This window comes from Procambarus clarkii, chromosome 89 (assembly GCF_040958095.1).
Source record: "Procambarus clarkii isolate CNS0578487 chromosome 89, FALCON_Pclarkii_2.0, whole genome shotgun sequence".
NCBI lineage: Eukaryota > Metazoa > Arthropoda > Malacostraca > Decapoda > Cambaridae > Procambarus > Procambarus clarkii.
Genome location: NC_091238.1, coordinates 19,154,853 through 19,168,664, shown reverse-complemented (window position 1 = coordinate 19,168,664; position 13,812 = coordinate 19,154,853). Strand labels below are relative to the sequence as shown.

The window sequence follows — 13,812 nt, the reverse complement described above, 5'->3', positions numbered from 1 at the left end:
AGGTGGGGACCACAACTGCAGCAATGCCTCTGGAGGGAGAGACATGGAAGCAGTCCGAGAATCCCAAACAAGACCCAGCCAGGTCAGAGCCTGGGTGGGACAGAAACAGATCGGACGTCCTCCAGTTCACCAGGAACTTGAACCCGGTGAGCTGGGTTGCCCTGGTTCTAATGAACTGCACATTAGCCCGATAGCTCCAGGGAGCTGAAGGGGCTCCCCACATAAAATTTGTCACATTAAATGCATCAGTGAGGAAATCTGTAGGAGCCGTAATGAGGGCTTGGACCTATGTGCTGGGTGTTCCCAGACACATGCTCCAGACAACCGCACTGTACTTAAAACTGTACTAAAGAACTTCATTTTCTCATGTGAAGTGCTACAGAACATTCACCTGAACATTAATAAGAGACAAGACTTTGATCCACTGGAAACAAGACGAGTCACATGATTCAAAATAAATGAAAACAGATGGCAAAGCTAAGACTCTAAAAGAAGTTCAGATTTTTAAAACTTACCAACTGGAATGTGTACTGTGCTTGTTGCATAGAGGTTTGAGACTCATTTTGCAAGAGAGCTGCCAACTCAGCATTTCGGCGTTCTAGTTCAGATATTGTCATGTTCGGCAATGCAGGTGCTGGTGAAAAAAAATTAAATTTCAGAAGTGTACTCTAAAATTAAATGTTAAAAATAAATGAATACTGTACACTGTTCAAGAAACTATATGCACTATGCTGGCAAAGAACAAATACCAAATTAATGCCAAGATTATAAAATGTTATACTAAAGCCTTTTTCTTAGGAAAAAAAATTGTCAAGTATATTTGCTATTTTACATTCTAAATCCATAGGCCTACTCCAGTGACAGGTCACTGCTTTTGTGAGTGTGTGTGTGAAATAAAGGGACGAAAGGGGTGCATGGAGTGGTACTATTTTAACTTTACAGTAGTTGTAATTTTTAACTTGTCCATATCATGTCTCTAAAATTGACTAACAGCTTTATCTGTTAGTCAATGTTAGAGACATGATATGGACAAGTTAAAAATTACAACTACTGTAAAGTTAAAATTTGACCACAATTTATTGGAACAAAAAAAATTCAGCTGGCTAAATTATTGCCTAATCATTTACAAATTATTAGCCTCATCTCTCCTTCATGACTTTCAACATGCTACCTATTATAAATTTTACAACATGCATTTACATATAGTACTTCATTTAACATCAGCAAGCATTCAGGTCCCAATTCCCAACTGCCACTAATATGTTAAAAAGGTTCACACCCATTCAGCCTTTTCTCGTATCACTTGAATAAAAAATGGCAATATTTTCACTCTGCTCATTCCCCATGTGAGATTTACCTGTATATCTATACAGTACAATGCTTTACGAAATAAATTATTAACAGCTGCAAAAATCAGGTTTATTTTCATAACATTCACCGTGAGAATTCTTGTGGAAATAACTATAACTAGGAAATTTATTCGAATAATACCATTAAATTTATTGATAATTAAAATTGACTGATATTGTTATAACCCAACGAATTCTGTTACCATTGTAATTTCCAAATTTATTCTGAATTAGTTTTCCCCATTTCCTATTTTTATGGGATGGGGTTTAGGCAAGTCTTGACAAATATATAAAAGCAAACAAGGAAAGAAAGTTAGAAATACAGTGGAACCTCGTGTGACGAGCGCCTCAATTTACGAGCATTTTGAATAATGAGCGCGCTGATCGCTAACAATTTGTCTCGATTGGCGAGCACTCATTTGATTAACGAGAAAACCACATGGTGCGTTCCTGCTGCTTCTTGCACATTCTCGGACGCCTCCGACGATGCAAATAAAATAGTTTTTTGTTTAAAGATGCTAATGATGCTGGAATGTAAAGGGGTGCCTGCTGTGATGTTGCAAAGCATTGACTTATTTTTGTAGAATATTTTGAAAAACAGAACATATGTCAAAAAGGTTCGTTCAGTGTTTGTCGGGTAGGCTGCTCCATTATTAATAAATGGATGAAAAATACAAAAATTGAACACATTTGAAACAAAGAAAGATTGTCATTATGGAGCATCCTACTCAACACACACTGAACAAACCTTTATGGCATTTGTCCATTTTTCAAATTTTTTCATTTTTTTTTTTTTTTTTTTTTTTTTTTTTTTTTTTAAGAAACATGGAGCAGCCTACCTGACAAACACCGAACGAACCTTTTGCTATAAAAAAATGAAAACAAAAATGAACAAATCTGAAGAAAGAAAAATGTCATAAAGGTTTGTTCAGTGTATGTAAGGTAGGCTGCTCCATTATTTAAAACATCGAATATTATACCAATGTTTTTTTGGTGATTTCAATTAATTTGATTTCCATTATTTTAAATGCGGAAATTCGTTTTGAAAGACTAGTGTTTCACATAACGAGCTCGGTGCCGGAACGGATTAAATTCGTTATTCGAGGTTCCACTGTATTCATCCATCCATTATATCCTCCATGATAATCATATAGAATCAGCACCATTGCACTGAGAGTCAGGAGCTTAATTTGTAAAGCTTATAATGACTACATGTATATAAAGCATCAATTGTACAGTCATGAAAACCCTAGTGTTGAATGTAATGAAATGTCTCTTTGTGGCAGGCCCTCAGTGGCTGTCTGTAGCAAGCTGCCTGGTTAGCCATAGAGCCACCGATGGGTGCCTCAAGGAATGGGACAGTGTCACCCCGCACCATTCCATATGACTAAGTATAATGCATTCTTATGATTTGTCGTTTACAAAATGTGTCATAAAATCATTCTTAAATTGATTTTGCCAAGATTTTTTCTCACTGTTGCCCATGTACTGTTCACACCTTATACCTACATCCTCATGCACTCATTCATCATGTCTTGTGTGTTCTTCCAGGCATTCTTCTCCTTTTCCAACACACATTCGCTCTACATTATTATACTTCCTTCATTAAGTGAAGATGCCAATGCTAAGGAGCTTTGATTTGATTTTGCAATCAAATTGAATCCTTCCTTATTAAGCAGTGTTGGTGGCTCAGTAGGTAGAGCTGCTGGCGACTGTTTATATGGTTGGCAGTTCGAAGCTCCAGGTGAATGAAAAAATACACACACACACACACATGCCTTTCCCCCCACACGCACACGTAAACACTTTACATTTGACAATCCTAAAAATGCTCTTTTTTACAAATTTTGTTAAGCAGTCATTGAAAATCAAAAGCTAAAATTGTTACAATATTCTAATTGTTCCTTTGATTACATCTTTCATGTGCTACTGTGGTATATTTGAAGAGTTCCTGGCCTCTGTGTAGGTTGTTTTATCCAAAGACATAGGCACTATAGGTATTTTTAGGTGCAGGTGGCTCAACTATTACATGAACAACTATTACAATGGCTCAACGCAGTATACTAGCCGAGTACCAGTGACCATACCACACTAATTTAACATACTTTCATCATCATTCTATCATATTGTATATCCTTTGTGACACCATCCATCCATTACATATGGCCCCAAATTTAGTGCACTCCTTAATTTTACAAGACAAAGGCTGTTACACTTTACATCTCTCCATTACATCACACTTTATTATGCCTTACAAATATTTACAAAATTAAATTCAAATTTTTCCTGCTTCTCTTATGGAAGAGAACAAGTTAAAATATTTTACTGTACCTGAAGCCTCACTTTCACTCATAAGGCCACTGAGTTGTAGGGATATTTGTCGTAAGCTCTCGGAAGATGATTTCAGTATAGGTCGGTCTTGACTCTCGCCAGTGGATACATGTATTGCAGTTGTCACACTTGCTGATGTTTCAGAGCTAACTGATCCTTCCCCCTCAAATACATCAGAGGAATCTGGCTGTTCATGTACAGAATTACTGTCACTGGGAAAAACCTCTGTACCTAGTTCCTCTTGAGAGAGGTGTAGTAAAGTGGTATCTGATGAAGTTACACGCTGGCAAGTAGGATTGCTCTCTCTCGTATAAAACTTTTGTTCGGTAGTTTCTGTCGGCTGGATGAATGGAACATTTGTGACAACCTCTTCGCTTACATTACATGATGCTTCATTGTGTGATAGCACTGGCAATGAGCTTGTACTATCAGAGCATGACTGGGGAGTTAACAAAAATGAATCATGGGTAAAAATTTTATTTTCTGCCACAGGAAGTTGAGAGGAATAACCAAGTTTGTTTACTATATGGCTTTCTTCATCATTTATCGTTTGTGTTTGATGATCACCTAGTGTGAGCGTATCGTTTACTACAGCACAACTACTTTCATCTTCAACTCTTGAAGTTGATGATTCAAGCATACATACATCATTGTTACCCAATTTCCCAATTTCATGGGGCAAGGTAGAAGTTGATGATACATCAGATAAATCTAATTTATTCTGAGTCACGTGCGCTATATTTGTTGGTGTGCAGAGAGCTGATGAAGCTCCTGCTTCCATCTCCCCGTCTGTAATTTGAATTCCTGGGTCAGAGGCATCAGGAAGAAATATTTGATGGATTACACCAGCTGAATATGTTCCATTCTCACCATTGGTCACATTCTGAGGAAGGGACTGTTTATGAGATAAGGCATCAGAATCCTCTCTAGAAGTAGGATCCTCTCTTATTTCAGTGAATTCCTCTGAAGCCAAATCAACCGAAGATGCACGTGATGAGAGAGTGCCTGACTCGGACTGTACACTTGATTCCTCTGTTAAGCTACCCTGAAAAAGCATAAAATAATATATAAATACCTGGTATATCCAGTATTGTGAAATAATTACCCTAATATTTATATAAAAGTTGTTAAAATAAATACTTAATATTTCACATGGTTGTCTATCTGCAGTTTCCTTCAGATAGTATAAACTCCATTTATGCTAACTCTGGTTTCTTAAAAATAACCATACCCTAATCCAATTTTGGATAACCCCTCCAATACTATGCGCATTTTCTTTCTAACAAGTCTCTTATGAAATACAGTATCAAAGATTTCGTTAAACAGAATCGAGAAAAAACTCAACATTGCTACACCTCTTGTTAAATTAATACTTGAAAAATATCAATTTAAACACAAACTGGATTCCCTCACCTCTCTAACGTTATCTCATTTTTCCCAAATGTAAATACAGTACGCTCAGTAAAGGTCAGTAAATGACTTGACAAAAAGGGAGGCTGGGTGCAGGCTGGATCAGTATATACCAAACACACAAGCATATTGCACCCGTGTTGTATATTGAATGTTGCCAGTGAATAAAACTGTAGTGCATCTTCTAAAAAATTTGTTTTTCACAGAACAAAATCAGAATTTACGGTATACGGTAATTAATTTGCCGAGTTTGAGAGAAAATGTTCATGGAAATAATAATAAGAAATCAAATGCTCACACATGGTAAAAGAATAGTAGTAAGATGGTTTCATAGATTGGTAAGTATACAATGTGTACAAACCCTTAAGGTAGATAAGTATTATAAATGTAACTACATACAGTACACACAGTAAAAGCTCTTCTCATCATTAATTATTTGACCATGATCCAAGTAAGGTTAGCTTCTAGTTGGTAGCCAACATGGGTATTAAGAAGCAGTATATAATGAGTGTTCCTCTGCTATGACCCACCTCCACTTCTGAGCCGCCATCCTTGCTGCCACCTTCAACCATGCGTTTTGTGCCTTTCTTCTTCTGGAACTGTCGTAACTGCAAACGTACATTGGAAGAGAGATCGTTCTTTAGCACTTCGGCCTGAATGACTAAAATGTAATACTGTATGTTAAAAAATATATCTGAACTATTAACAAAGCAAACTAGTAGAAAAACATTATACAGTACCTCATGACTATCAAGATAATACTGCACTTGTAGCTTAATATTTTTTGCACATTGAAAACCTGCTAAAACAAGGAATTAGAAACAAATAATTCAATCTACCAAAGGGGCTTTCTACATATTTGTAATTCAAAAACTACTTTTATAAGTATATTAGCCTACTAAGCTTAAAAATACCAAATACAGCATATTAAAAAGCCTATCATATGTTCATGCAGTAAATTTCACAAAGGCTATAAAATACCAAATCTACAAATTTGGTATATGGTATATATATTTTCTTTATATTTGTAAAGCACAAATACCTGTACATTTATGCACAAATGCCCTATTTTTCAGCAGAGATGATGATGTAGATGGTCTACATAAGATGCTCCTATATTTAGCTAATAATAATATTTTGATGATAAACAATTTTAGTATTTTTTATTATACGATCTTAGCTAGGCACCGTACACGTTCGGTGCTGGTTCCCATCCAAGTGTATTAGATTCAGGGTAATATTTTATCAGTTTTAAGAAAATTCTATTCTATCTTCAGAAAATACATTACTGTATATAGGCATTATAGGCATCTGCATATCGCAGCACAAACTTTTGCAAGACAATGCAAGTGTACAAAACATATGACTGTAAATGGAGAGCAACTTTCTGAGCAATGTCATTTGGTTGCCAGGTAAAGTAAGCTCTGCTGTCTCCTGCACAATGATCAGGGTAGTCAGACAGGAGTCATTCTGAGCTCCCATGAAACTTGGAACTTTTCATGCAATCCCTGTAGTCATTTAAGGTGTTAAAGGTTCACTTACCTAAAGTCTGTATGGTACATATATTCATAATAACATCTAGAATAATGTACTGTTGGCACAATATTTACAAATTTAAGTAAAATGTCTTACTTTACATTACAATGTTTTAAAGAATTTCATACTATTAAATGTAAGTTTCCTTTATTAGTCTGTAAACAAAATTGTACCATAAAAATGTAATGGCTGCTCTACAAATCTTTTAGATTCTGAATTTCAGTTCACCAGGTGAGAGCTACTCTACCCAATACTGTATTTTCTAGACAAGAGGAATGCAGCAACACTAATGATGTAGAAGAATACTGCACTTTAGGAACTTTAATTGATGTTGTAAAGGATGCACCAGAGGCACTGGGCCACCTGAGGAAAATTTGTTCCCGAGACATTATAGTAATTTGGGAGAGAAATAAATTCTCACTGAACTAATGAACTGGAACAATTAATAGTATCTAACTGGGATGTATTGAGGAAACTACATTCACCACCTCCAGAGGCATGAATGACAATTCCAAACATACTTCTGCAGACTTTTTATGACCATTTATAATATATGTTGAAGCATATGACCTGTCCTACACTCCCACGGTCCAGGAAGTAACTTTTGAGTAATATGGTTAATTAGCCCTAATATGCTTTGGTGCTAGTGCCCACGTGACTGACACCAGCTGTTGGATATCTAGTTGACTTGTGCCCTGATAACTTCCACAAGCTGACCTGTACCCTACTGAATGGCACCCTCTGATGGCTACTTACCTGGCCTGTCCCCCTGTAACTAGTGTCAGCTGACCAGTGTCTCACTGACTGGCACCCACTGATGAGTAACAGCTACCCTGTAGCCTGATAACTAGAGCCAGCTGACCGGTACCCACTGATGAATATCAGATGATCTGCACCCTGATAACTAGTACAGCTGACAGGTGCCCCACTGACCGATACCAACCGACTGGTGCCAGCTCACCGGTGCTCCACCTAAGTGGTACTTGCTGACTGTTGCCAGCTGTCAAAAGTGTTGCCCGCAGCATCAGCTGATCCACCTTTTTGTTTACATGTCACGACTTTTGTTGTCATTCACCCTTACAATTACTAACTCAATTTTCCTCCGATTTCGAAACATTCGCTGGCGTTCCCATACTTTAGCTAATATACTTCGATCTGATTTCATAATTTTAAGTATAAAATAGGCATATTTCTACCTTTTTCCTGGCAGCAGCCAGCTTCTGCTCTCTCGCTGAATCTGCCATGTTGGAACTTGAGGATCTGAGCGTCGATTGGTCGAGACGCCTCCAGTGATGACGTCGCATAATAAGTGACGTCATACAAAACATTACAGAAAATTCTAATAAAAGGACGTACATATTTATTTATTTTTATACAAGAAGGTACATTGGGTTTGTGAGAATACATAGCATAGTATTCACAATCTTGTAAAGCCACTAGTACGCGCAGCGTTTCGGGCAGGTCCTTAATCTAACAGATAATTATAAGTAGGTAAATTCTAGCAGAATTAATAAAATTATAAGATACATTGCAACAAAAAAAATGAGATGAGAGAGATTAGTACGTATATTAAGGCACACTGGTATTGTCACGGTAAAATCTCTAGGAAGAGATTCGGCCTATACTCCCTTATCGCCTATATCTACTCATTATTCTATTCTACTCCCTTATCGCATATTCTTCTCATATATATAATGTCAACTCTTATTTTAATATTTACTCTGCTCTCCAGTTTAATTGTATATGCATTACAGTCTTCCGTATTCAGTATTACTCAACTTAATGATATAAACTAAGCAGCTATAGCTAAAGCTGTATTTACCTGACATCCACTCTCTCTAGTGGCCTCGACGAGGACAGGAAGCCGCCGGCTATTCAAAGGTTGAACCATTTGCTGACGAATGGGTAGACACTGATCACGGCCAGCAGACAGGCATATTGCAGACTGGGAGGACCAGTATCATCAACCCAAACTGAACTGTTTGCCATACAACAGGCATTCGCGTATGTCATTGCACAAAACACTCAAAATGCAATCATACACACAGACTCAAAAGCTGCACTTCAAATATTAGGAAAAAAAATAGAAAGACAACGTGGAAATAATTACCAACATTTTGTATCTAAGAGCAGTAACTACAGGCAAAAGACTCAATGGGCTCTTGTAAGTACAAAGACAATTTACTGATTCAGACTACAACCAAATACTTTGTATTTTCTAAAGACCCACACTGTAATTTGTGATATATCTGAGGAAAAAAAGGACTAGAAACTTAGAAACAAACAGAAAATATTTAGAGAGAATTTAATTAAAATAATACTTGTCTAATATCATAAGTGGAATTATATATAATCCACGGTTACCAAGGTCAACAACAAATATATATATATATATATATATATATATATATATATATATATATATATATATATATATATATATATATATATATATATATATATATAACTGAAAACTCACACCCCAGAAGTGACTCACACCCCAGAAGTGACAGAAGTCAGTTGCATATGTCCTGGGGACCATTCAGGCTTGTTCGCATATATATATATATATATATATATATATATATATATATATATATATATATATTTGCACTCCAACCACCACCATATACTTTTTTTATTATATATACAAATATACAAGAGTTCTTACATTCTTATACAGTCATTAGCACGCACAGCGTTTCAGGCAAGTTCTTAATCCTAATTTTCGCACGCACACACACACACAGGAAGCAGCCCCTAATAGTTGTCTAACTACAGGCGCATCAGGGTGAAAGAAACTCTACCCATTTACTTCCGCCATTGCCGGGGATCGATCCCCGGTCCCAAGAATTACGAATACCGGGCGCTGTCCACTCAGCTACCACGCACCTATGTGGTGTACGGGGTCATGTGGATGGTGTAGTACGTGGTACGTACGTGGAGACGTGGTACCCCCCTACACATATAGAGGGGGTACCACTTCTGGTGCAATTGTAGGGACCCTACAATTGTCGGGAGCCGGTCGGCCGAGCGGACAGCACACTGGACTTGTGATCCTGTGGTCCCGGGTTCGATCCCGGGCGCCGGAGAGAAACAATGGGCAGAGTTTCTTTCACCCTATGCCCCTGTTACCTAGCAGTAAAATAGGTACCTGGGTGTTAGTAAGCTGTCACGGGCTGCTTCCTGGGGGTGGAGGCCTGGTCGAGGACCGGGCCGCGGGGACACTAAAAGCCCCGAAATTGTCTCAAGATAACCCATAGCTTCGAAGAAGAAAATAAAGCGTATTCAGAGACCTTGTGGATTCTCAGCGAACACTATAATATTTTCTTCTACCACTCTTATTCTTTTTTTTAGCTCAAAACAAAACACGCAACAGCTCTTCAGATGTTGGGTGCGTGCCCAAGATACTGAAAGCATTTCCTCTCTGGACTGTGACACTGAAGCGCTGGAACAGGACACTGGCAACTCTTGAGTCTCTAATTTGCCCACTGAGTTCCTCACCCACCTCCTTTAGGAACTTAATTCTTGTATTGATTCGTCATGTAAATTTTTTGTTCATTAATTCCTATTTATAAAACATTTTATCCATATTCAAATTCCTTGCTACATCCCTATTTGCCTTACTTCTTCCTATTCCTGTTTATCATATTTAACTGCTGGGTTACAAGCTCTGTGAAGTGGAAAAAAGTTTTATTCTTAATTTTGTTGATATCCTTCCATGTCCAGCCTAGCGGGAATTGAGAGATGAAGCTACTATATAAAGGATTCCCATACTATATATCCATACTCCTGTGTATGTCAGTTGTAAGAGTCCTATATATGGTAGTCATATGCTCCTAACCGTACGTTGTAGTGGACCCTTCTCCTGTTATAAAATATTCAGGCAAGCCATGAACGAATTTGCAATTCTCATCCATATTTCGTTGTTTAGTGCAGTGTTGTGTGTGTGTGTGTTGCTGGACCCACACTGGTGTATATATATCTTGTATGGGTCGGATTGTATAGTTTAGTTATAGATGATCTTCAATATTGTTAGTGTCATGTTAGAGTAAAGTCTCTCTCTACGTTAGCTTAGTCAATGTTTCATCAATATTAGCTTCATTAATACTAGCCTCATCAACAATAACCTCAACACTAGCTTCATCACCACTAGCTTCATCAACACGAGCTTCGTCAACACTAGCCTCATCATCTGTACTAGCTTCATCAACTCTAGCCTCATCTGTACCAGCTTCGTCAACTCAAGCCTCATCAACGCTAGATGCATTAGTGAAAATTTTACATTCCAAGATTTTACTAATTGACTCCTTGACAGTGAATCAAGAGCTTGGCCATACAACCAGCATATCCTAACATGATTGTTACAAAATTGCAAATTGTGTGATAGTTAGAACTATACAAATGACAGGTAACTAACAAATCTAAGTATGTCCCTGCTATACACGTTGTCTTCCTTGAGTGCCTTATCGAAGAAAATTGCAATACTCTTGACGCTTACTGGGGACTGCGGGCCGGAATTGAGATAGACGTAAAATATCCTGATTGTTGACATATTTGTTGCGGGAAAATTGATTGTGGGCTGGTAGCCTACCGAGTCTGCTGGTACTCCATTGTGATCTTTTATCAATATATTAAAGCTTGTCTACGAGGTGGTTTGCCAGTTAAATAAATTCTGTTTATTCACCATTTCCCAGATTAGATTTTTCTGACGTGTTGCAGAAACTACAGTTCCAAGAGTGGAGAGTCACCCAGTGGTCGCTGCAGGTGGCGGGCCGAGCCTCTTCCCAAGTGTGTTGTTGCCTTGAAGTTATAACTCGTATAGTCCTTAAAACAGAACTTAATTTTGGGAGGATATAAACAGGAGTTGTCATGCATAGGGTAATAGGCCTTCCTTTATTATATTCTTATAGCTGGATTTAGCACTTCTCATCATTCTTGCAATACCTGCAATTGGTTTAGGTGTTACACAGGACAGCAATGTTGGTGGACAATTCTACCATTGGTCCAATGAGAAGCTCAAAGTATACTGAGCAAAAACGGCTACAGTAATAACGAAACGAGTTATCTCTGAAAGAAGGACGCTGACAGTGTTGATATTACCAGCTGTCGAGGGCTGTTGATATTTTGCAGCTGGTGAGGGCTGTCGACTTTTTTTGCAGCTGGTGAGGGCTGTCGACATTTTGCAGCTGATGAGGGCTGTCGACTTTTTGCAGCGGGTGAGGGTTGTTGACATTTTTGCAGCTGGTGAGGGCTGTTGATATTTTGCAGCTGTCGAGGGCTGTCGACATTTTTGCAGCTGGTGAGGGCTGTCGACGTTTTGCAGCGGGTGAGGGTTGTTGACATTTTTGCAGCTGGTGAGGGCTGTTGACATTTTTGCAGCTGGTGAGGGCTGTTGACATTTTGCAGCTGGTGAGGGCTGTTGACATTTTGCAGCTGGTGAGGGCTGTTGATATTTTGCCAGTGTTGGGTGTAGTTCAGGTGTGTGGATATTGACAATGGTGCAGGTGTGTGAGTATTGGCAGTGGTGCAGGTGCATGGGTATTCACAGTGGAGCAGGAGTGTGGGAATTGAATCCGCCAGGATGCCCAATGCCTGGCGGGATGAGGCGCCCTGAAGGAGGAGGAGGAGGAGGCCGACTTACTGTCAGTAGGTCGCTCGCATATATGTGAAGGTCGGACAGGTGCAGCTGCTGCAGCAGAGGTGTGTATGTGTGGAGAGTATATGGTGGTAGGGGGCTGGTGGTGGTGGAGAAGAGGGGGGGAGGGATGCGGTGTGGCGGCGACTGCGCGGGGCATTGATCGCTCGGTGAGGGGCGCGAGGCAGGCCTCCTCTCACTCAGTCGGTACTGGCCTGTGATCACGATCCCTCATGCCTGCCTCCCCTTAGGTTATTAGTGCTCCTATCACGCCCGTGACCGTAGCCGCACGCCCACGCCACCCACACCGCCGCCGCCCGCGCCATCAGGTAAGATAATGGGTGATAATGGCGCGTCGGGCCCGGCCATGACCCGAGGATGTTGACGCGGAATATAGACGTCCCGGGTGTCTTCGTCCCACCTTCCTTGTGCCTGTCGACTTATTCTTGCGCAGTGTCCGCTCGTATCCGGCCCTCAGAGGTGGATTCCCAGCGTGGCTCCACTCCACCACTCCCTTCAACATCTCCACCACTCCCTCCAACACAACTCCATCAACGAAACTGGTACGGAGCTTGTCTGTGGTGTGTCCCCCCCCCTTTCCCCCTCACAGACAGTCTGCGCAGAACAACCATTTCGCTTCGAATGGTGCTCGCTCTCCACCTCCCCCTTCTCAACCCCCCACCTTCTGAACACCCTCGTACTCCAGCACGGAACATCAATCTGTGTGCTCTTGACTTACCGTCGTAAGCCAGGCTACTGGAGACCGCTGTAGTTTTAACCTCCGTGATGCGGTAACTTGAGGAGCTCTGAGGGTCCTCGATTGGTTCGTAAAATAATCCAACGTGGTTCGTAATAACGGAATGTAGACATCTCGTGTGCATGTGTTTAACACTGAACTACCACACTACTGGTGATACAGCCACTCACTACACTGCTTGAATTACCACACTATTGGTGATACAGCCACTCACTACACTGCTTGAACTACCACACTATTGGTGATACAGCCACTCACTACACTGCTTGAACTACCACACTACTGGTGATACAGCCACTCACTACACTGCTTGAACTACCACACTATTGGTGATACAGCCACTCACTACACTGCTTGAACTACCACACTATTGGTAATACAGCCACTCACTACACTGTATCACACAACTGGAGATCCCGGGGTTCAGTTTCCTTGTGGGACAGAAATGGTTGGGCACGTTTCCTTTCACCTAATGGCTCTCTTTACTAAATCAACAAATAAATTAACGTTTCTTTACGTCCAGGTTTCCGGGGACGCTTCTCGTTGTTTGAGCTGTACTTAGGTATATTGAGGTCCCCTCTAGGCCAACTACTGACCTTCCCCAGAATGCAACCCACAACAGTTGCCCAACTCCCTGGTACATATTTTACTGCTAGGTGAATAGGTGCATCAGGTGAATGGAAGCGTGCCCAACCGTTTCTGACCTGTGGCGGGGATTGATTCCATACTGACTGGTGTCATCCTTCCCGGGTCATGGTGATGTGCTCTCTGCTGCTGCCTGTAATTATCGC

The 13,812-nt window shown here is 40.0% G+C and overlaps 2 protein-coding genes across 8 annotated transcripts in view; one reads left to right on the top strand and one right to left on the bottom strand.

Moving 5' to 3' along the window:
• LOC123773367 (golgin subfamily A member 2) overlaps positions 1 to 8,532 on the bottom strand; it is a 31,247-nt gene extending 22,715 nt beyond the window's left edge. For 2 of the 6 annotated variants that reach the window (XM_045767062.2, XM_045767064.2), the window contains exons 1-4: positions 7,823 to 7,948; positions 5,621 to 5,698; positions 3,681 to 4,725; positions 516 to 634 (exon numbers count right to left, since the gene is read on the bottom strand). In XM_045767062.2, coding sequence (XP_045623018.2) covers positions 516 to 634; positions 3,681 to 4,725; positions 5,621 to 5,698; positions 7,823 to 7,945 — 1,365 coding nt within the window. In that variant the 5' untranslated portion in view covers positions 7,946 to 7,948. Of the gene's footprint in view, positions 1 to 515; positions 635 to 3,680; positions 4,726 to 5,620; positions 5,699 to 7,382; positions 7,619 to 7,822; positions 7,949 to 8,448 lie in introns of those variants that run through there. The other 4 variants (XM_069318158.1, XM_045767067.2, XM_045767066.2 and 1 more) reach the window with 4 other exon arrangements.
• Positions 8,533 to 12,457: 3,925 nt separating this feature from the next.
• The window catches only part of RSG7 (Regulator of G-protein signaling 7), a 69,137-nt gene continuing 67,782 nt past the window's right edge, over positions 12,458 to 13,812 (top strand). Inside the window, exon 1 of one of the 2 annotated variants that reach the window (XR_006774789.2) lies at positions 12,458 to 12,593. The gene's annotated coding sequence lies outside the window, so the exon portion shown is untranslated. Of the gene's footprint in view, positions 12,594 to 12,693; positions 12,828 to 13,812 lie in introns of those variants that run through there. The other variant, XR_006774790.2, reaches the window with a different exon arrangement.